Source organism: Calonectris borealis, chromosome 18 (assembly GCF_964195595.1).
Source record: "Calonectris borealis chromosome 18, bCalBor7.hap1.2, whole genome shotgun sequence".
NCBI classification, from domain to species: Eukaryota; Metazoa; Chordata; class Aves; order Procellariiformes; family Procellariidae; genus Calonectris; species Calonectris borealis.
This window is the reverse complement of record NC_134329.1, coordinates 7,565,189-7,588,212: the sequence shown is the minus strand read 5'-3', so window position 1 is coordinate 7,588,212 and position 23,024 is coordinate 7,565,189. Positions and strand designations below refer to the sequence as shown.

The 23,024-nt window shown below is 44.0% G+C and overlaps 2 protein-coding genes across 12 annotated transcripts in view; one reads left to right on the top strand and one right to left on the bottom strand.

Annotated features, from left to right (window-relative positions):
- Position 1: 1 nt before the first annotated feature.
- TRAFD1 (TRAF-type zinc finger domain containing 1) lies at positions 2-11,371 on the top strand. Of its 3 annotated transcripts, XM_075167603.1 has the most exons (11): positions 6-370; positions 1,780-1,915; positions 1,989-2,042; positions 3,235-3,508; positions 4,535-4,804; positions 5,539-5,612; positions 5,808-6,023; positions 7,807-7,933; positions 8,239-8,545; positions 9,313-9,385; positions 9,649-11,371. In XM_075167603.1, the coding sequence occupies exons 1-11, from the start codon at positions 321-323 to the stop codon at positions 9,688-9,690; spliced, it is 1,623 nt and encodes a 540-aa protein (XP_075023704.1). In that variant the 5' UTR covers positions 6-320; the 3' UTR covers positions 9,691-11,371. The 3 variants fall into 3 exon arrangements, with proteins under 3 accessions (XP_075023705.1, XP_075023704.1, XP_075023706.1); XM_075167604.1 differs by lacking the exon at positions 1,780-1,915 and having other exon boundaries at positions 2-370; XM_075167605.1 differs by lacking the exons at positions 6-370; positions 1,780-1,915; positions 1,989-2,042 and adding an exon at positions 2,059-2,313.
- The window catches only part of HECTD4 (HECT domain E3 ubiquitin protein ligase 4), a 78,916-nt gene continuing 66,572 nt past the window's right edge, over positions 10,681-23,024 (bottom strand). For 8 of the 9 annotated variants that reach the window (XM_075167584.1, XM_075167587.1, XM_075167586.1 and 5 more), the window contains 10 exons: positions 22,455-22,645; positions 21,673-21,819; positions 20,395-20,514; positions 20,089-20,244; positions 18,048-18,151; positions 16,886-17,107; positions 16,275-16,441; positions 15,605-15,800; positions 14,583-14,805; positions 10,681-14,121 (listed from right to left, as the gene is read on the bottom strand). In XM_075167584.1, coding sequence (XP_075023685.1) covers positions 13,985-14,121; positions 14,583-14,805; positions 15,605-15,800; positions 16,275-16,441; positions 16,886-17,107; positions 18,048-18,151; positions 20,089-20,244; positions 20,395-20,514; positions 21,673-21,819; positions 22,455-22,645 — 1,663 coding nt within the window. In that variant the 3' untranslated portion in view covers positions 10,681-13,984. Of the gene's footprint in view, positions 14,122-14,582; positions 14,806-15,604; positions 15,801-16,274; positions 16,442-16,885; positions 17,108-18,047; positions 18,152-20,088; positions 20,245-20,394; positions 20,515-21,672; positions 21,820-22,454; positions 22,646-23,024 lie in introns of those variants that run through there. The other variant, XM_075167593.1, reaches the window with a different exon arrangement.

Sequence of the window (23,024 nt, the reverse complement as noted above, 5' to 3'; positions counted from 1 at the left end):
GGGCCCGGTGTTGGGTTCCCGAGGAGCCGGGGGAGCGGGGCCGGTGCTTCTCCTTCTCGGGGCCGGGTCGATCCCCCGCCGCAACCGGCCCCCCTGCAGTGCCGGGCGGGGGTGTCTCCTCCCTCCCGCTCCCCTGAGGCGCGGGTGCCCCCAGCCCTCTCCCCCGGCTGAGGGAAGGCAGCAGCCGCCCGCCCGCGGTGCCCCGGGCCCCCGCGCTGAGGGAACGGGGGGTCTCTTCCCCCCCGGCGAGGTGCGGGTGCCCCGGCCGCTGAGGGGCTGAGGGAAAGGGGGTGCCTCTCTTTCAGCCCCCGGACAAAAACATGGCTATAGCTGCAGTTACCGAGGCGGAAACCCGGCTGTGTGGCAACTGGTAAGAAATGAAACTGAATGCTTGGCGGGGGTGTCTCCGTGCGGGGGCCCCTCCTTAGGGCCGGCAAGCTCGGACATTAAATAAGTAAGCAGTATATATTCCCTTGGAATGCTATGAAATGCTAGAAGGTGCAAATTAGTAACGAGCATGCTATCTTTTTAGAAATGTTTGGGTTTTGGTTTTACCTTGTCAAGTATTAATGTCTTACAAAGTAATTTTCCCATGCTTTGCTCAAGTTTCCGACTTAACAGGCAACTAGATGGAAACCAAAGTATTCAAACGGACATAAAGACTTGATTTTCAGTGAGGTACACATGAAGTACACGACTCCAAGTTTTTCTTTAGCAGCTGCGTGGCTCAGAAGCAGAGATGTGAAAGTAGAATCAATAGGCACATACTGTTGTGGCGGTCGTTTCTCTTTGATAACAGTTCTTTTTCTTTGGAAGCTCCACTGTTGATAATACGTTTACTGATAATTGTGTAATCTCAGAAGTTGCATCCTGAATACAAGCAACTAAAGAAATTAACTTTTTTTTTCTCAAAGAGAGATTGGAATCCAAACAGTTTCTTGCAACATCAGTCCGGTTTGTTTGCAGGCAGTGAGTATGTGCAGTTCAGACACTGCTGTTGGACTTTGTTGCTTTGCCAGGCTGTTGGCTGCTTGAGATCTGGCAAGGGGGAAAACTGAACAGCTGTAGTGTTTTTCCTTCGTGACGTGGAAGGCACTAAGCCATAGGTTATAAAGTTAGTTTTGGTGTTTTGAAGGCTGATTTCTTGTGTGCAGGGGCGAATGATACATCCGTCTAGAAATGATGCTACCTGCTTGAGGCAGGAATAAGGGCTAAGCTCCTAGTGCCTCAGTTCTTTTTGCACCTTTTGTGTTTGTAACCCTTGCATCCTCCTCAAGATAGGAAAATTAGTATCTTAGAAATGAGCTGAGTTGGGGAATTTTGGCTACAGAGTAATACAGTTACTGTTACCATTCCCTGAACAGATCTGGCCTAACAGGATCTGTTATTTATTTTTTCCAAGCAGAGCACTGTTTGACCTCTCATAGCCAAGTTATTTTCAGGAAAAAACTTTTTATCTTCTCAGAGTAGTTTATTAACTTGAACCTGGTGATAACTTGTTTTTGCTGCAAAATTTGTCTTTCACATAAGGAAATGAATCCACCTGGATTTTATCTTCATGCAGTGTGAAAACTGTGACCTCTGCATGCCCTTTACATTAATATCCCAACTATAAAGGAACATGGAGGCCTGGTTGGGCTTGCCTTTCTCTTTAGTTACTCAGTTCTCTAAACCATGAATTCATAGAAAGCTTTCTTGGGGTTTCTTTTTTTATAAAAACCTGCTTGAACTTGTTGCCAGTGTATTTTCTGAAAAGTAACCTCTGTGACTTTCTCATAGCAAAAAGGATATTCCTCTTGCTAATTTCATCATGCATGAAATCCACTGTAGCAGGAATATTGAAGTATGCCGCTACTGCAGTGAATTAATCCCAAAGTCTGAAATAAAGAACCATATTGAGTCTGAACATGCGCAGGTGAGAAACAAATTTCTCCTTTAAAATTGCTGGCTTCTATGGCAATTAATCTAACGAGGTCTGTTTATTGTAGGTTACCTGCAAGTGTAGGATGAAGATAGAAAAATGTCTCTTGAAGGATCATGAGGTTGGTGGACTTTATATTATTGGACACTTGGAAGATACTCTACGGTATTTCCAAGCACTGATTCTAGAGCCTTTCTGTCAGCTGAGACCTGGATTCCAACCTGTGATTGATGCATCCTTTTTATTGGACGGTGCTTTCTAAATTCACACCCTCTGACAGAATGTGGTTGGAAACTGCCTTAAAGTGGTGGAGCCTGCTCAGGCCTTCTTATAAAAGGGGTATCTGTGATAATCGGCGATTTTGTCCTTATTAGTGATGAAGATGAAAAATGGTATGTTATTTCAAAAGTACAGAATATGATTAACTTGACTTTTTTCATTCCTTTAACATTACGCATTTCTGACTCTGCTGCAGTCATTATGTGAGTTTTAATAACTTATTGTGTCCAAAAAGACTTTTCAAATAGCTTGTAAAATAAACTAAAATGGGACGCCGTGGAATTTCCTGAGTTTCTGAATCCAGTTGGCTGCTGTCACAGGCAATCTTGTTATAAATGTCAGTACCTTCCCTTCCAGTGGGCTCATTTGAAGACAGCTCTGGAAGTGCCACATAAGTCTGCCTGTCGGTGAGGAAAAAAGGATTTTCTCTGAAGATAGGTCCAGTTCAAAACCCTGGAAGTAGTTTATCCTGCACGTTTGTGTGTAGTGCTTTTAGTTTTGTTTATAAAGCAAATGATGATGTATTATTGCAGCATCTGCAATTATAACATGTATCTCCTCTATGTTTAACCCCTTTTGAAGGCAACTTACCTGTCATTCAGTGTAGGGTAAAGAACAGATGCAAGCAATTCTTGTTGAGTAGTAAATGTGCTGTAAATCTGTTCCCTAATATAACACACACTAACCTGTTTTTAGCAGTACGCAATGAAATGTGATTAGTGCTGGATGTCAAGACCGTATGTAAAAGCTAACTCCAAAAAGCACCATGTGAATCTGCTGTCCAAGCTCTACAGATTTAAAAAGAATGTTCTGAGTATTTGGAGTGCTTCAGCTGGCATGTTTATCCACAGGTTATACAACACATTGTTCTTACATTTCTCACATAGTATCTTATTCCAGGCTATTCTTTAGTGTAGCTTCGGGTCTGGCTAAAGAAACAATAGACCGCTCAACTCTTAAGCAAACTGAGAACCTCCCTCCACCTTTGCCTCAGTCTTCCATATGTGAAGAATAATCCCTCTTTCTTTCTCCAGGCGTCAGCATGCCCTCTGCGTCCTGCCGCCTGCCAGTACTGTGACATACAGCTCACTTTCAACAAGCTCCAGGACCATGAAATTTACTGCGGAGCTCGGACGGAGAGATGTGGTGGGTGCAGTCGTAACATCATGGTGAAAGATCTGAAAGAGCATCCTCGAGTCTGTGGGCAAGAGGCGAAACAAGGAAGAGGAAGCAGAACAGTGCCTCGCTTTGAGGATGAGGATGCGGATTTGCACGCCCTTCGAGACATTAGAAGCCGACTAAGATCAGGTAACTATGCTGGGCCTTTGTGGAGAATGCCCAGGGGGCTAGAAAAGCAGCTTTATAGCAGCTGTATGGGAGACAAAACACTTAAGGACATTAGCAGAAGAAATATTTCAGCAGCGCAAAGAAATCAGAAGTGAGGTAAGGTGTAGAGAAGAGTAATAATTGGCTTCTAATTTGACATTTGGCAGCTAATCCAAGTATAAGGTTTTGCAATTGCTTTCTGTGAAAATATTGAATAATGAAAGCTCCAGAGGCAATGTGAGTGGAACTATTTTACCATGGAATAGAACTGCAAAGGTATAAGCCAGCTAAATAGAGGACTGCAGAGGTACCTGGTGTGAAAGCCCAGTCCACTGCCTTTCTTTTGTCTCAAAGTAGCTTTTGTCTCAATCTAGCTTAAAAACAAAATTGGAGTTGTTTGCTCACTGCAGATTCTGTCCGTTTTTTTGTTTAGCAGCTGCACTTCTCTTTACTCCAGTTAAGTAGAAGGGTAGGTAAGATCTGGATGTGGGTTCACATATGTAGTGCTGCGCATTTCTGCAGTGACATCCCATAGCTTTCCTGCCAGAAAAGATTCCATTTATATCATTAAAAGGAGTTTGTTTCCCCGTCGATTGTTATCCCATCGATATTCCCTTTTCCAAGCAAAGTGGAAATGTTTTAGCCTTGTAAAAGGGCTGAGACTACAGTGCATTAATTGGACCTTGTTCACAGTGTAGGTCACAGAAGGTTCCTCAGTGACGTCGTAAAGTTCCCAAGAAGCTTAAGTTCAAGCTTTTGGAGTAAGAGGAATGACTTTCTTTTTTTTCTCCTTTTTTGCTTGTTACAAACAAAAATAGGATGAGTGTTCTCCTTCCTCGTCCTGAATTTGATACAGGTGTCCTTCCAGGCTTTGAAACGCCGACCTGCATGAGTGTCCACGTGTGCACGTGTGAAACCCTCGTGGTTGAGATAGAGTGAATGCACAGAAGTGAACTGCTTGTTGCAGGCTTAATGTTCTCTCAAATTTATGATATTTATCTTTTGAAGAGAGTGAACTGGAGCAGCTGGAGAGAAATAAAAACACTCATTCTTCACTTTATGAAGAGTGGAACGCCGATTTAGACTACGTGTTGGCTCTCAGCCTACAAAATGAGAATAATCCTCACAATAATACTGCAGCTGAAATTCCCAGTGACTTCTGGGAAAACTACCACACCAAAGAGTCGGTGCCATCGGCCTGTCTTAATGAAACAGACAAGTCAAATATCTTCTCCTGTGACTCCTTAGTGTCTTTTGGCATGTCAAACCACATAAAAAGTAAGTATACATGCTGTTGTGGTGAGGTTTTTTTCCCCTAAAGTTTGAGAGAATGAAGAAGGAAGAGAGGATTCTTGGACTGGGAAGGTCAAAGATTATCTAGGTATTTTAAAATGTCAAAATGAGTCTCTTTGAGACTCCCTCTAAATAATTTTTAGGTAATTAATACACAGGAGATTAGACTCTCTGTGAGTAGCATTCTTCCTTCCTTTCTTAAATTTTATCTTCTGCTTCCTCAAAACTTAGCAATATTAGTGTTTAAAATAGCTTCTTTCAAAGAGGTATTACTAAAGCAAGACAGCAAGGGAAGAAGAAATAAAAGCTATAGTGAATCTCTGACCTTGATATGTGGTGAGAGCTTCATAACAACTGAGTAGGTGACAACTTTCTTGTTGAAGTAAACATGATAGGAAGGCAGGATCTGGGGGAGACCTGAAGTGCCAGCTTATTTTGAAAGGAGAAATGGTACTAAAGGATTTATTGAAGGCAGATTTTTTACCAGGCCGTTCGATGTATCTTTGACCCCAAAACATTGTTCTCACTCTGGGTGATGTGGATTTGCTTACGTGAAATTCAGCAAGTGGGATTAGAGTGATTATTTCCTTAGCATTTGCTCTGTTTGCTGTCCTGTGGCACAGAACAGGAGTCTGTTGCTTAGCAATTTTGAAGATAAGTCGATCCAACTGCATCAGACTTCTCTCTGGTAGAGAATATAACCATTACTTACTTTGCAGATGACGAGATCATCATGTTGCCCTGTGAATTTTGTGAGGAGCTCTACCCTGCCGAAGATCTGATTCTTCATCAGGTTTAGTACTTTCTTGTGTTGTATCTAGGGGTTGGCAGTAAAGACTTTTTTTTGCTACCGTGACTGAACAAGGGTGCAGTCTTCACTCAGTGATACTGTGATAACTCTAGCAATTTTGTCTTTGCAAAGCATTGTTTTTAAAGTCCACCTATGCTCAACAGGAGAGCTAATTTTTCCATGTTGCTTGCATAACAGACAGGTTGTAACCCAGCAAGTGCCTTTGCCTCATTCAGTAAAAGAAGTTCTTCTCCAAATCTACGAGAATATGATGGTCTGCATGCTGCGGGGTCCAAAAGCTGTAGGTCTCTCTCTTCGTCCCAGCCCCAAGCTGTTCAAGCAGAAGGAAACATTATGATTCCCTGTGAATTTTGTGGCATCCAACTAGAAGAGGAGACACTCTTTCATCATCAGGTACTAAACAGAACTTGATCTGTTGTATCACCTCCAGTTGTTCAAGAACGATGCCAAGTCCCGCGGCCTCTTGTTGTGGCACATTTCAGGATCCAAGTAACTTTTTGAAAGCCTTTATAACGAAAGCTAAACAAAAGGCCCTGAAATTGCACAATATGAATGTTTGACTTACACATAAAAGTTATGTTGAAACCAGGATGTATGAGTCACAGCTAAGGTGGGAGAGGAGCACAAGCGTTATGACCTGTGTAGGTAAGAAAGGAAGTAGACAACACAGACTACAAATCTAGGAGGTGGAGGAATGTCTCAGAGGGTGGATGTAAGCAGAGAGAGAAAGGGTAAGAGCGTGAATATATCTGAAGCTCAGCCTAGGAGAGAAGTGGTGGGTTTATGAAGCGATGGGTGCTGCAGAGTGCTTACTAGGGTATTCTGATTCCTCTATACGTTGCTGTCTGATACTTCTCATGTGGAAAGAACACCAGGTCTCGGTACTGCTGAAGCTATTACTGCTTTTCAAGAATGCTGGACAGATACCAGCTAGACCGCTTGGTGCTTTAATGCTTCTGTACGCTTAAAGAGCAGATCTGGGGAGTGGTGTGCACGTGGACGAGACAGTCCTCTGGAATTTGCTGCTATTACAGACAAGTTATGAAAATGCTGAACTTGCTCATTTTCTGTTTCATGGAAATTCAAGGAATTGGGAAGTTAACGGTTCTTACAGTCCTAACTAACAAACTAGGGAAGCTGTATTTTGTTTGTTTGTTTTTCTAGGCCTTTCCCCTCCTTGGTGATAGTAAATTCAGTATTAATAGAAATGAGATCAGATAAAATTTCATAGCTTATCCTTTACGAAATAGCAGTGCTTGACACTAAGGAGAAGTCCCATCCACTTCCTATTACAGTTGGCTGTTGAAAGACTTTGGTTTTTTCCCTCACCATATCTAACTACTTTGGAAATGCAGAATGCAAAGACTGCTTTATCTACAAGCTTGTAACATTTTTGTTGACATTTGTGTATGATAATGAGGACTTGTTAAGAATTAGTGATGGGAGCTGGGTTGCTACAATATAGTTTGTTTGCAAACCACGAAAAGGACACCCTGCATTTAAAGTTTTGTGTTCCACGTAGTATTCCTGGTATCTAACAAAGGTAACAAATGTTTTCCTTTCTAGTTCATATTTTTGTTGTGTGTGCTATGGGTTTCTGTCTTCTTGTTTTGTTGTTCCTTGATGTAATTAACCTGCAGAAAACCATGACTTCATAAAAAAAACAGCCAACAGGGGCACTTCTGTGCGCAGCATGACTTAGAAATCACTTTTAACTTGATTTTTGTCCTTGAATTTGGTTTTTATGATGGCACCGATACCAGGTTGATATCAGGAACATGATCAGAGTTGTAGTGACAGTACTTCAGGGCTGTTTTACCCCTGCGTGGGACTGGCTTTGCAGGGTCTTTCTCAGGTGTGAGAGGCAGAGGCTGAATAAGAGAGCGTCTGGTTGTTGGCTGGCTGGCAGTAAGGCCCCAGGTACAGGGTGCTTCTGTTCAGCAGGACTGGCTCACGCTGCCAGTTCCATTTTTGCGTCGGTCCTGTGATAGCTAGGAATTATTCCTAAGCTTGTGAAAGAGAAAACGTGGGTGTCGGCAAGCAGTGTCTGCCTCTTCCTAAAAACACTTTCCTACTAACCTTAATCTTTCTGAGGGGTGATGCTCTGCAGTGTTTTTACAGGAATAAAGTCTGAATGAGCTGTCATTTAAACAGTCAAATGTATGTTTTGCTTTAGCACCATTGTGATCTGCGCCCAGCCAGCCCAGCAGCCAGCTTTCCATCTCGGCAGCTGCTGTCTCCTCAAGCCAACAGAGAGAGAAGAGAATCGCCAGAGCTGGCTCGGAGACGAATCAGGCATCAAGGTGTGGGCAAAACACAGACTCACGCGCACTCTTCCTTTACATTTGCAGGAATGCATGTTCCAAGCTGAATAGATGTTGTTACCCTGTTCTGTCTCCAAAATTTAAAAATCTTCAATCCCCTACCATTGGTCTAGTTTTACGCAAGAAAGATGAAATCACTGAAACTTGGTGTCTTCAAAGATCTTGGTTATGAAGCCCTATGCTGCTGGAAAGGAAATTAGGTCTAGTTTTGTTATCTGAAGCGTCTGTAATGTCTCACATTGTGTTTACTATTCCTGTTAAGCGCTGTATTCTTGTCCTCTCAGGAGATGTTTCTCCTCGGTGCAGAGAAGGCTTTGGGCAGCAGAGGCTCAGCTATCCCGCACGAGCGGCCAAGCCACTGAGCAATATGGCAAACGCTGGCAACGCACTGTTGTCCTCTTCAGCGAGAGCCAGCGCTGCTCCCGACTCCAGAGGGAAGCCCAGGAAGGGGGTTGACAGCGAGGGGAGACCGAAGAACAGAGGTGGAAGTGAATCCGCAGGTGGGACAACGCCACGTGCGAGACCTACTCAGAACTTTTATTCAGAGGCCTTTGCATCCAGCTTCTCGAGAACTTCTCCAACCCCAGCAAGGTAACGCCTTTCTCTTCCGTTTCAAGCAGCCACGCTGGGCCCGCCCTGAAGCGTAAGGGATCAGTGGCACCGCGTGAGCAAGTTTTGCTCTGCTGAAAGTTGGGGCGCAGCCTTAGGCCTGGCGCATTCTGATCTTCAGGCGGCAGCAACCCAACAGCAGCAGGAGTGACAAATCCACTCCGGTCCTCTGCCTCGTTTCCTTATGGTGCAAATCTGGATTCCCTCATGTTCGCTTGTGGCTGAAAGGGTTTCACTCAGCTTAATTTGGCTGGTGCTTCTCCGAGTTTCAGACAGCGAACTTAGACTTTTATATCAAAATAGAATGGACAAAATGGTCACTGGGAAACAGCATAGGATAATGCCTTGTTATCTCTCCATCGTAGCGCTCTCATCTTAGCTTTTCTCTTTGTCCTTCACAACTCAAACGTGCATAAACCTAAAATAAAATCCAGAAATTTTAGTGTGGGCTAATCGCCTACTTTCTTTGCTGCCTTATTCAGCTTGCGTTACCGCTAGCCTGAATCACCTGTTGGGTTTTTCCCCCCGCAGTGCAGTGCGTGTTCTTGCAATGCCTGAAGGCAGTTGACTAGGACATGGTCCTTCTGCTACAGAAACAACTGGGTCAGGGTTCAGGAGAAGGACGAAGGGCTTCTTCCCAGACCTCCCGAAGTCTCCCTGGTGCGAAGGACCTCTGTTTATTCAGCAGCAAGAGCACCGAGCGCGGTAGGCTTGCTTCATCTGCACGTGTCCCTCTTCTTCTTCTACAGCACCAGCGATGGAGGAGGAAGGAGCCCCGGGACGTCGGAGGGTCCAGTCGGCTTCAGGCGCAGGAACGGGAAGGTAAGGCAGCCAGCGCAGAGCAGGAGGGCGGCGCCTCGCTCTGCCACCGCGAGTGGACCGGACGCCTGCGTTTCAGGGGACACTGCCTGGCTGTCACCCTCCCGCTGGGCCCTGGGAGCTGCCTCTCTCTGTGGGGTGGTTTTGCCAGGACAATGAGTTTATTCCACAGTCCCTCCTGCTTCAGCGAGGCTTTTATCAATTGCTTGTTATCAAGTACTCTTTGAAAACAGCATTTTTACTTTTTTTCCCCCCCTTCCCTTTAGGCAAAAGCCCAGAACCCGGCCTCTGGTCATCCAGAGAAGTGATCCACCACTTGTGAAAAACGTTTAGTGCTCTGCGCACCATTACTCTGCACTCTCGTACTTATTTATCTGAGCGCAACTAAACTCCTGTATCGCCATGTCATTGAAGACTCTATGAATTTACATTTTTATAGGCAGTGATCATTTTATATATATATATGCGTATTTTTAATTTGTGAGCGTATACTACAAGTTTTTACTTCTGTGATCGATACTAGCAACATCCCAAGACAGCCAATACAGTTCTGCCCTGGGAAGCGCCTGGGTTGCGTTTCCGTTGGGGGTCTCGGCGCCCCTGCCCTGCTGCTCGTGCGCCAGCCCCTTGTCCTGCGGGCGGTGACAGCAGATGAAAAGCCGAAGCACGCTGGCAGCCGGGAGGGCGCCGGGAACAGGCGGGCCGAGGAGGATGGGGTCTGCGCCTCCGCGGTCGTTAGCGGCACGAGGGGGAACTGTGATGGTCAGGGGAGCAGCTCTGAGCCGTGGCTGTGTTGTAAAACGCTTTTTACTGCTGTATTAGTCCACGCTTTTTAAATTCCTTGTAATAAAATTTATCTGATGATGTCCCAAACGCTTGTGCAGTAAAAATCTATTACACGAAGTGACATGGGCTCAGACCCGCTCTCTGAGGGGGGGTTTCCCACCCCCCAGCCAGCACGCTTCGTTAATTTGTGTTCCACTGTTATCACCTGCGTTAGGTCTTTGTTAATTTGCTTTACAAGAGCTGTTTCATCCCCTGCGCCTTGGCACAGCATTAGGGAATTGGTAACGCACAAGCTGGAGCAGGCAGGTCTTAGATAATGACCATGGGCATCAGCCTAATTAACTGGGTAGAGCAGATGGCATTAGCAGGGTTAATTAGCCAGTCACCCTTCTAGGGCAAGGCTGTTGCTGGAGGCCTTGTCTCTGCTGCCAGCACCATCCCACGCTGCAGCATGGAAGACTAACGATGGCTGAAGTGATCTTGGTTCTAAAATAAAGACATTTTACGGCCGCTTCCACCAAATGTAAGCGTTTATTTATACAAGAAAAGCAGAATAAAGGTATTTAAAAACAGGTGGCAACCAACCTTGCGATGGCATTTCTGGGGAAAACTGCTACGGCAGGCTGAGGGAAGCTAAGCTGGCTCTTCTGGGCTGTGAGGGTTAACGGGACGCCTCGTTCAGAAATCGCTAGTATGAAAAATAACCAACTACCGAGCTGACAACGTGGCTTAGTCTGCGTTGTGCCTCGGGCATGAGAAATACTGCGCTGTCTCCCTTAAGAGAAATATTAGCAATCATTGTGCTTGCTTTCCCTTTTGTACAAAATATTTACATTTCCGTTCCAAGTAAATACAAATTACAGCATATTGACCCATAAAAGTGGGACTTAAAAGCAGATAACCTGCAACTTCATTTCTAGCAGTTCTAATCCTCTGCATCAATGCAGCTTCATCAGCGGAGGAGTTTTTTTTAAATTATTTCCAGCCCCAAATAAGGACACAATACATCTAACGGGATGTTAAGAATCTCCTTTATGCAAGTGTACACTGTATGGCCAAGAGCACTTAACAGGTTAACGCCGTGTACGGTACCGGATGGACACACACCAAGCTAGAACTAATACCCAGCTCCAGAGTTTTTCCATTGTTTAGTATAATTTTACATTCTGAATGAATATATATTTAAAAAAAAAAAATCACAAACCAATCTTTGCTTTGACAAACAACCCTATTACAGACAATGTCAAGTTCATTTGAAGCACAAGGGAGTAATAATGATTAGAAAAGCTTTAATTAAAAGGCCATTTGAGCTACAGTCGAACCACCGCAGCACTTCCTTCCAAGTAACGTAAAAAAAAAAAAAGCCAAAACAACTCCTTCCCTCGCAGGGCTGATACCATTCCCCAGAAAAAAAACCAAAGTCAATGAAGGTTATTTATTGGTGTGACATTTTTCCTGTATAAGAAGCTTCATTTACACAGCAAGGTGTAAACAGCATTGACTAAAAGTTTGTTATTTGTAATCATAAATAATTAATTGTAATAAATACATATCAAGTAACTTTACAGCACGCTTTTCAGGGCCAGGATGCGGATATGCTCCACGCAAACGTGCTCTCTGGAAGGAGACGACAGACATTAGCAGCAGTTTCTTACTCACAGCTGTAAGCCCAGCCTTGGGAAACACCGGCGCGCCCAGTCCTCGAACCCCCGCGAGCGAGGTATTTGCGCTGCAAGTCCACCCAAAGCTTTAAGGGCTTGAAATGGGAGATTTAAACCCAACACAAACCCACGATCCAATCGCCAGAAAGAAACCCCAGACGTGTCATTGTCAGCAACAGCAGTTCCGCCACGGAATTCAGCTGACATTCTTCACGTTTCCTTGCGGCACCTGCTTGGGAACGCGCGTCCCGGATGGGAATAAACCAGCTCCGAGACGTTCCTTCTGCTTCGCTTTCCCCTCGGTCTTCGTAAACTCCGCGTGTGTTTGCACTTACTCTGATTTCTCAGCTACATATATGCTTCTACCAGGAAATGGACAAGGTTCAAGAGTAAATATTCTTCCTACACGTATCTGTTCCTTGGAAAGGGCGATGTGCAACGGAAGGGTAAGACGGCTTTCCTAACCACAGACCTGGAGACTCTGTATGCCAACAACTACCTCTACAACTGTTGCACACACGTTCTTCCATTCGCTCACAGAAGAACAAGAACATACACACTTGTTTAGGCTTTTCTCTCTTACTCACGGCTTCCAAGTACCACACACTCATAATTCCCAATATTCACAATAATATACAATAAATACAGCTTTTTCAATTCCCATGACCACTGACAAACCAAATTACAGCGTACGTTGTCTTCTAAAGAGACATAAAATACCGACCTTAAAGTACAGTTACACACGCACCATCGTAGACCTTTCGTGTGGCTGATGCGCTAAGCGCATCGGAAGGAAAACAGCGAACCTGTGGCTCAGTACTGGCACTTAACTTACAGATAGTACCGAGCCGAGTGGCACAGCAGTGATTTCAGTACGCTCCCTTCGGTCCTTCAGCACACAGGTAACTCTCACTCGTGCCGGCTCTAAATGATTAACAAAGCAACGCCGCACTTTTAACGCACCCGGTGCAGGGCAACCGCTTTCATACCAGTAACGGAAGATACACGTGTTGACGTGTTGTTTTGAAACCACCCACGACGTATTTCACAAGATACAAAAGTTAAACTTGGAGAATTGTTCTCTCGCCATAGTCTGCTATTATCTCTCCACAGAAAATAGAAGCTTTGTCTGCAAATGCGTAACTTTGTGCCTTCCCCCCATCCTCCTCTCGGGTGCCACATCTCTAGGATAATTTGCTCTTAGATCAAAGACCATTTTTGAGTACAAAAATGAGTTCCCGGTGTTTAACCACACACCGACTCTGAAAGCTTGTTCGGAAATAGGATAAAGTCACAGATTATAAGCTTGAACTGTGGTATCTTACACCATACAGAGAGAAGCCATTTTGTTTCTGCTAATATTTTAATTACAATAAATTATTTTGTTACTGAGCAAAGCAGACATTCAAGAACATCTAGGGCAAGAACCCAACTGAATTACGGCCCTTTCACTGTTCTTTCAATTATAAATCTTCCCAATCAAAAGTCTCCAGCTGAAACCCCAAATTAACTGTGGCAGCTACCCGTGTGCTTGCTTATAGTTTAAAAAGTGACAAGAAAACGGTGGAAACGTAAACATGCAGTTTGGCAGCACATTTTCTGCTCTAAAACTCAAGCAAGTGCTAGAAGTTCTGCACGATCGCTGCCTGCGACAGAAGAGGTACCGTGCTCTCTTCCTGCAGGCGCCCAGCAGCGACTCCCTCCCCACACCCGACTCTTTCCATTTTTGTACTCAAAAACGTTTCAGGGGAGAGCGATCTACGAGCCTCCACCTCTGACTGCTCCCGAACTCAGAACACCCTCACTTTTGTTGTGTTTGCATGGGTAATATCACTCTAAATTACAAAATTAGAAATGTACATGTTTAAAGGTTTTTCAAAATTAAATTATACACAAACTGGTCTTTACTAAACTATCCTACAAATATTCCACAAACAAGGCAGCAAAATAACCAGTCCACCACAAAGTCTACAAATACAAAATGTAAGTCTTCCAGTAATTATTGTAACGGGAACAAAAGTTCAGAAAATAAATTAACCTCCAGCTCGTCACACAGTGTTACAGGAGGTATTTTTATGTGAATCGAAGGGTTTCCAACGTTAGCAGAGTCATGAAACAATCCAGACAGCCGCCTCTAGGCATCCCCTGCTCCCACTCAGCCGCTGAGCGGGTCCTCCCGGTAGTGGATGGCGTATCGGAGCTTTTCCAGCATTATGTCCAGCGAGGAGTACTGAGGAAGTTTGATCATGAACATGCACGTTTCGACACGGATGTACCGCGAGTCTGGAGAACCTGCAGGGAAGAAGCACCGGACGGTTCCAACACGCCCGCCGCTTGCCGCCTTATTCTCCAAAAGTATCCTCCCCCCCGCCCCTTACTAAGAAGTACCAAAATAACAAAATTCCTGCCCGCAACGTGTCTCTTGAACCTTAAATACTGCTGTGCTTCCTCAGGCCGATGTGTTTCTGACAGCCCAATCATCTTAGAAGCGATGAGACAAGTACTATACAAAACCTTTTACTGTCTCTAGCGGGCAATGTTTTAAGTACGTAAAGTTTATTTTAAATTTTATTTTTACACTGTTTAAAAACAAGTTAGCTCTCTTCATATTTACAGCCATCACTACCTGCTTCTCTTTTGTCATTCTCTGTGCATTAAATACACTCTTAAATTAAAAAGCGGAACTGAAAGCTGGAACCACGATGCGAGCAGAATTGATTCTCTTTGCCTCAGGAGAGAGTGGGCAAACATACCTGCAGCTCCGTCGGGGGGGGCTATTTTCATGGGGTACGGCGGGACGTGGGCAGTATCCGGGCCTCCGTCTTTGCACGGACAGGTGAAGGGGATTCGTTCCTGGTTACAGGCGAACTTTATGAACTTGCAGAGCTCCTCCTGAGTGAACACCTCTAACGCGCTCCAGAAAAACTCGATGTGCTGATCGGTTTCCATCAAGCCCACCTGGTACATGGTGTGCGCCTAAGAGAAAGGAAAGCAAGATGTCCACTGCTGCTTTCTTCTCCCTTATAAATCTTCCCCACTGACACTTTAAGAGGATGGAAGGGGAAGGTAACTACACCTCCCTGCCTTTTCAAAACCATTAGGAAATCCAGCCATGGTAGAGTGCTAATATACGTGGGTTTGTATCTTTTTAGCCCATCAGCTTCTGTAACAGGCTTGTCTTAGTGTGTCTCCCCTGTCGTGCAGGTAGGGTACATTACTTTTTTGTTTAATATGCAGGACCGGGGCAGTTCCGCATTCCTGCTGTTTAAAACACAAAACAACGCTAACGCCCATGGTTGAGAATATTCTACAACTTCCGACACAAGAGAGCAGTTCTTTTTATGGCATAATGCTTACGGTAATGAAATGAAAGTATTTGGGACCAGTTGTCATCTGTTACAGATTAATTTTAGATTTTCAGAAGTTATTTGCAGTTCAAAATAGGGGCAATGGCTCTTTCAGCCCTTAGCTCAAGTGGCAAATATTAAATAGAGCTCAATAAAATGGGGATAGATTTAAAATTTGATGTTAAAAAGTAAATTCATTATTCCTCTCTGAAACAAGCCCCACTCCTATTATTTTCTGAATCCAGTTAATCTTAAAAAAGTTCCTTGGGGGCAAAGGGGGGTGTCCAAGTAGAGGCCGGTGTTCCACAAGGACCGTCCTGGCTGTATCACAAGCAGAAGGTTCTCCCCAACACCTGCCACGTGGGAGGGTTCTCTCCTCTACGTGTCAGACAGGTAAGTTTTGCCAAAGAAGCTGCAGTTCTTCACACCTTGAGAAACTCCAGGTTAATGTATGGAAGCCCACACGTCCTCAGCTCCATCTCTAGAGGGGTCAGCGTAGTCAGAAGCTGCAGCGGAATGATAGACCCAAGTCCAGCACGCACTGCAGTCATGCACTCCGGAGTCTGCAGCTCACGCATCCTCAAGCTCCGGATCGCTGTTGCATACACGTCCTTGTTCTCCCATCTGCAAGGGCAGAGATTCAGGACAAGAAAGGGGCGCCTGCAAGAACCCTCCTGCCCTACCCCAGACCGTTACATACAGAAGGGTTTTATGGGGAGATTCCGCTTTTGAATAATCGAGAGTGAGCATTAAGCTATTTGCATTCTGATGCTTCCCAATTTAATTCCACTTTCCTCAGCTTCCTCCTCTTCTCTCCTGCTCGCCCATTTCTCACAAGCCTCCTGGCTGTGGGTGTCTACTGAAGCCAGCACACAGTTGAAGAGCAGTGCTCCTCAGCGGTCTGGTTCTCACAGAACAAAAGACAGTGCTAGAGATTCCAAGTTCCTGCCAGCAAATGTAAAGCTTTCCCAGATCGTTCCAGCCTTCAGCTTGTTACAAAAGCATCTCTGGAGAGCCTGGTGCTTGGAAAATTATTCCAGAGATGCTTCTTTCCCATGTAACCCAGGGCAACATCCTGCCAAGAAAGCTGTTACTCACCCCACTGGAATGTGCCTGCCTCTGGGACAAAGCTCCACTTCTTCCCCTGTCATGGTCAGGTAGGTGAATTTGCAGCACGGCTTGTTAGGACAGTCGGGGCTCTCTGTTGCTAGATGCTGAGAAGCAATTTCTGCACACAGAGCTTCCAGTTCTGTCTCATCATTTATCTGTCACGGAACACGGGAACAGGATCTGATGACCAGCATGTCGTACCAGGTTATTCTTGTGACTCATTTAAGGTATCGCCACAATGTACGAAGTGCACTCATTCTGTCATCTGGAGGCATCACGGACAGTGAAGCCAGTAATTGCTTTGGGGGGTTATTTTCTGGTTTAGCACTGCCAAGTTCCAGTAAACATTTCCGAAGCCTTAATTCCACTGTGTCTGGCAGCAGAGGAGACTGAGCAGCTTTTCCAAGCCATCAGGATGTAAAATCCTGCACCCAAGATGAGTCAAAACACTTCAAGACTCCGCTCACATGAAAAGCGTTTGCTAGCTGTGAAGCCAACCACTACCATTTAGGGCAGGCAGCACAGTTAGCAGCTACTGGAAGAACGTGCTTATGGGGGAAACCCCAAAAAAAGGAAGGAAGAGAAAAAAAGTTACTTACGTTTTCAAATTTTTTGACGTAGTTGTAGGTGAGGATGTCGGCTTCCTGGAGATCAACGTCAGGATCCAGTGGCTCTCCTACCAGGGTCTTCCAGAAGGAGGGCAGGAGGTCAAGTGGCAGAGGAACATCTGCTCGAATTGCAATACCCAAGAGCTGCCCAAAAAAATGGAATAACTGCTCCTCCGCGTAGGTTATAGGGCTAGGCGTCAAAATATACTTCCCCTTCAGAAAAAAAAACAGAATAGAGCACACAAAGCAGTATTTAACAACTGATGCATTCCCTGCAGGTCCACAAGTTAACAGGCTTGTGAAAGTACTGATTGGAACACAATGAATACTGTTCAGTTGGCTACAAAAGGATTTGCTCAAGCGTGGCACGGAGTCTGTATATATTATACAGTGATATTGTATCACATTACCTTGTAATTTAACGATCAAGCCCCGCTTTTACAAGCTCTGTTAATCAGCATTCACAAGACTTTTCTCTATTTATGTTATCAGTTCGATATCTAAGCCTTTCAGTTGTGGGATGTTTCAGAAATAGAGTCTGGATACGCAAAGCCAGGTTTGCTACGCAGCTGGTCTTGTGGGAAACGAGCTGTTTTCCTACCTTGTGGATGTTCCTAGGAAGGAACTATACCTCAACTGCTGTAAATTCTCTGGGCCATAAGCTTTAGCTTGTTTCTGTAATACATCTACTGCACAAAACAGGAGGACACTAAATATGCATTAAATAGCAGGGATGGAGCATCTTACTCTACTAGCAATGTGACTGACGTTCCTGGTGACATTCCTGGAATAACACGAGCAGAATATGACTTCACTAGTTTGGGATGGACAATCTCTAAATCAGACAACTGAACCAGATTCACTCTAAGTGAACTTTGACCAGGAGTCTTAATTCTGCTCCATTTTGCAGTTTTGACTACTTGGCTACTTCTTCAAGTGCCTGCAGTGCCACTTGAAGTGCAACAGGGGATGCATCAACAGTCATTTTCAGTTCTATCAGGCACGTGAGACCTGTCTGCTTAGATGTGCTAACAGGGGCTGTTGATCTGAAGCTTCTCTCTGTATTGCTAACTGAATGTGTTCTACTCCTTTTTAAAACACATGCATTCAAAAAGAGAAAAGCAACTTCATTTCTTGCATTGAGGTATCACACCTTATTCTTATTGACTGCAGAGCTCGGGCACAACAGGAGAAGGGAGAGCGAGGAGCTCTGTAACTCTTTACAAACTTGCCAAAGGAAGTGACGGAAAGATCCACCTGAAAAAGAGAGGGGCAAAATAATGAAATGCCCTCTGAGGTTTGTTACCGCTACCTTTTAATCCAGAATTTGCCGTTCTCCTTGAAATCGTGTTTCATGCCTTAGATTACACGCTTAACCTCTCTGACTGCACAGACACGTGGCTTAAAAAAGAGTGGGGTAGATGCCAGCCATGCCAGCCTACTATTCACGTGCAAGTCCACATTTAAATAGTTTAATTACATGCAAAAAATATTCATTTAATTCCTTCCTGCTGAATTCCTAAGTGCTGCTTTGTCTTCCGGCACTCTATGTGTAAGACTAGCACAAACATTTGTTATACCAGTTGGCCTGCAAATGGAATTCATTACTTGGTTAGAAGATGAATGGTGCTGTCTTCGTAACAACGGGGCATTTCCACAGCTAAAAGCAGTCAGGCAATGCATCAGAAATCATTACAGATGCTGAGCTGTGGACATAACATTTATCTCGTTATAGATACTGTCAATAACCACCACAGACCTTAAAAAGAAAAGAATTCCCCTTGAGAGAAGGCATCAAGGAGCCCGTTGTTCAGCTAATAGGTGCACACTTACAAGAATTTTCCTTTACACAATTTGATAGATGACACTAGCAGGTATGTACGAGAAGTGCATTTTGGGCTTTTCTCCTCTAACTCCAAATAACCCCATGAATCTCCAAAAAGGACCTATTACCATCAGTACACAGACTGCATTAATTTAGATAGCAGCGATCAATTTTCTTCTTTGACACACAGCTGATGTTTGCCTTGGTACCCTATCAATTATTCAACAGATCTGCAAAGCAAGATTTTCCCGGCTCTTCTTTAGATCAAGTCTCTTCCTGGAGCACATGCAACCCACATAGCATCCGAGGGAGCCAGCACCCCAGAGAGAGTAAATATCCAGTGGGGCTGGACAGCATCCACGTAAAGAAGATCTTACAAAATGAAACCTCACAAGTTAAAATACAGTATTAAGAGAAGAGAAGGCATAATCATCTTGTTTAATAAAGCAAGATTATTGCTTAACGCTTTCTGTTGAAAAGCAGTAGTCCTGTGTCATGAGGAGCCTGTCTCTGTACTGGCTAGGTGAAGTCAGGGCAGCCAAATGTCTATTCCTTTCTGAGGTTCATTCTTTTAACCAGCCACATGAAAATTATTACAAGAAATACCGTACACCTCCTCACAAAAATGAGCACGATGCAATTTTAATACTATTTACTGCAAAAATTAAGAACAGTTTTAAAGCAAAAAACCCCTTACCATACTCACCATCTCTTCAACTTGGCTGGGACAAGCTGAAGTTCCTACTTCTGATGTCAAGTTGAAAACAATTCTCAGAAACACCTCGCTTGGGCACGACCATTTTTAATTGTTAATGCTTGCGTATTTCCTTGACAGCTACATGTGTTAATGTACCCTGCACTAGTATTTAATGGTATCTTAGTCTATTGGCTATACAGTCTCACATCACTTTAACAATAAAAACCACAGTAGCGTTACCCAGCTCATTACTAACAACACAGTACTAAAAAATAAAAAAAAACCAAACCATCTTTGTTATCAGCACAGTCTGGGTTTACCATGGCTGAGCATCAAAACAACCTGAAGAGACATTCTTACTAAATGCTCTCCCCATGCTTCAAACAACTTTTTATTACTTCATTTACTTGCTCTAGTTAGCAAATTTGCATGCCCAGGCACTCATACTTCCTGCTGTATTAGCTAAAATATGAAAATTAACCATCTGGCTTGCTTAATTCTTGGAAGCTTCATTCTTTTCCATCTGCAGGACTACAAACACCACAAAGGTAACGCTGCTCCTTAAAGTTAACATGAGCCACAATCTGGTGAAAACTTGGATTCCACCTGGAGTAAGTTCTCACGACTGTACCTGATGTCACCCGCGCTGGTAACTCTGTAATCCTGACTTACTTGTTCCATGGACCTCCTCCCCTGTGAACCGAATGTTGAAAGCATACGTAGGGTCTCCACCACTGGCAAGTTTAACACAGAGCTGCGAGGATGGCACGCAGGCTAGCTGTCTGGCTGCCTGACAGAAATAGGAATTTTCTGAAGAACGGATCTCCCCTATTTAAAAACAAAAGAAAAAAATAAAATCCTCGTACTCGGAATATTTTGCATTAATAAGCATCTAAGCTTGGTTAAAATAGATCTGATATTAATCCATTGCTGCAATGGATTAAAATGAATTTTGAAAAAGGTAAGTGTTTCCCATACCTCCAACTATTTCCAAGGGATCCAGGGTGATTTCTGGGGCTGCGTGATCAGCAGTTCTTTGGACAGTGGCATTCAGCACTCTGTTCATTACAGTTACCTTTGTGTCATAAAAGATTAAGCCTAAATAAAGAAACACATATTTCAGTATAGTTAATTTATCCTTTTATGATCTTATTTTCTGAAATTCTCTAATGGACAACAGTAGAGTAATAATTTCATTTTCATTAGGTATGCAAGATATGGCTAATCCACCTCTTCAATTTTTTTTTTTTAAAAAAGTATTTTTTACTAATGTTTACTGGAAGAAGCACATTGGGTTACAACACTGATGAACACAATTCTGATGTTATATAAATAGATCCTAGCAACTCCACCAGAATCTCTGTAAATCAGAAACATTTTGCCAAACAGCTTTCAGAAATCTGAGATGTTTTGACAGTAATGCTAGAGGCAAGAAAAAAAAGATAAAAAATAGGGCTGTCACATTGCACCACAAATAGAGGCTCTATAAAGACAAGTCTCTGAACATTCCTCACTTCCCCATACCAGGTTTACAAGTTTTTTTTCTAGCTGGGCCAATGCAAAAGCCTACTTACACACACTGACATCTTTGGTGAATTCTGTATCTTCTACTTCAGAAGAAAACAAATTTGGGAAATGTAATGACCTAAATCTTGGTTTTGTTTGTTGTCTAATGAAGGCTTGCAAAAACCGTTTTAAATGCTAATGCACGATAAGATTTTCTTGATCTCTCTAATTATACAACTTCAATTACAACAAAGATGCCAACATGTCCCGGGACTTTCACCTGATCTGCTGCTTGTTGACTAACAAAGAATTTTAATTTATGGATATCCCCAAGAAGATAAAGATATCTGAAGGCCACCCACAGACAGAAGAGATGGGCCTACTCCCTCCATGGTCAAGAAAGGTGCACAGGGTCTATTAACTACTTGCAAAAATAATCCCCCTTGCCTTTAAAAAACAAACCAAGAAAAAGAAAACACTCCCAGGCTGAGAAGTGCCCTTGGGTTAATGCCGTTTTTTGGCTGTTACCTCAGACAGACCGTGTGCCAGCTTATCGGGCTGAGAATGAAGCCAATAAGCCTTTGTTAGCGTGCTGAAACCACTCACCACCTCGCTTTCCCTCTCCCCTCCATGTTCTCCTTTCTGTCATATGTATACACGCATTAAAATCTGCTGCAAAATATACCACGAAATTCATGTGGTGCATAGTGCACCCTTTCAGGCAACAACCACGTTCCCCGAGAAACTGACCTTTAGCCTCTTGCAGTAACGCAGCAATACTGTTAGCGTACATCTCAGTTTGCCGAAGCTCCACCAGCGGTAAGAAGAACGTCTCCAACGTTGTATTGAGAGACTGAAGCAGTGCAAACCGTAAGCGTAGACTTTCCACGGGAACATCTGAGGTAGGAAACATCCAGTCAGAGAGATGAAGAGATTCCCTGCCTACTGCAAAGTCCATCTTCCCAGCAGATTCAGTCCAGGAGCCACACAAGCTTCCTTCTAGAGCAGCCCCTCCTGATCCCTGCACATCAACACAAGGGCTGAAGATGCAAGAACAGCCGTGATCCGTGATGTTCCTTCCTGGATCTCGAGTCTCTGGGTGTCTGAGTCCAGGATCTTTCATCATCACGGAACTTGCATTATGTGGAGACCCTCTTAAAGGAACTTAGTGCTTGGAACAGGATTTAGGTGACTAAAGTCTGCCTAGGTCCAGAATTGAAATCCAACCTTCCTTCCCCCTGCAAGCTGAACTCACCAGATATCTTCCTGCTCCAGCCTGATCTAGGAGGCGTGCTCAGAGAGCAGAGAACACTTGTAGTGCATTTCTAACAACGCTGCCAAAGGCACCACGGTGCCCAAGCACACCCAAGGAGAGAGAAGACCTAGAGTCAGTGCTTCCCTCGGCCCACGGAGGCTCCAGTCTGCAACCTCCAAAGGAATGTCCCAACTACCTGGGCCACAGCCAGGTCGTTCAGGAGCCCTACCCAGCTATTCCATTGAAGAAATCCCCTATGCAAACAATTTATACATACTCAATAGACAGGAAATTCTGGGATCTGCTGCATCAGCTGGATCCAAATAAACTTCATGGGGATGGAGTCGTGCTGGTGTAATTGCAAGGTGACGACAAAGCCTGTTAATGTACTGGACAAGGGCTACATCCATTTCCAGTGTCCATTTCCGGGATGCTTTTTGAGCGTGTCTTGCATCAATGCAGGCACACCTGAAATGTAAAAGGCATAAAACTTTTTGAAACCTAAGTGCAACACTGCTTACTAAGAGCATGTGGAGCACACCACCAGGTAACTTGTTCTATTTCTCTCCCCTTTTCTTAAGCAGAGCTGTTTCATTACAAAAATTCCAGTTTGAGAATAAGAACTGATTTATCACCTACCTTGCCCCACTGTTATTAAATAATAAGAAAAAAAGGAACTGCCTATTAAGCTTACTTACTGCACTATCTTCTTTACGCTCTGAAGTGGATATAAGCGAAGGAGATGTGGCAATTAGCTTGTGGCTTGACACAAGGAGATAAGGAGGATTCACTTAAGGGACTTTCTTCCTGTACAATATTAACAAGGCAGTAACCGTTCCCTCTTCTA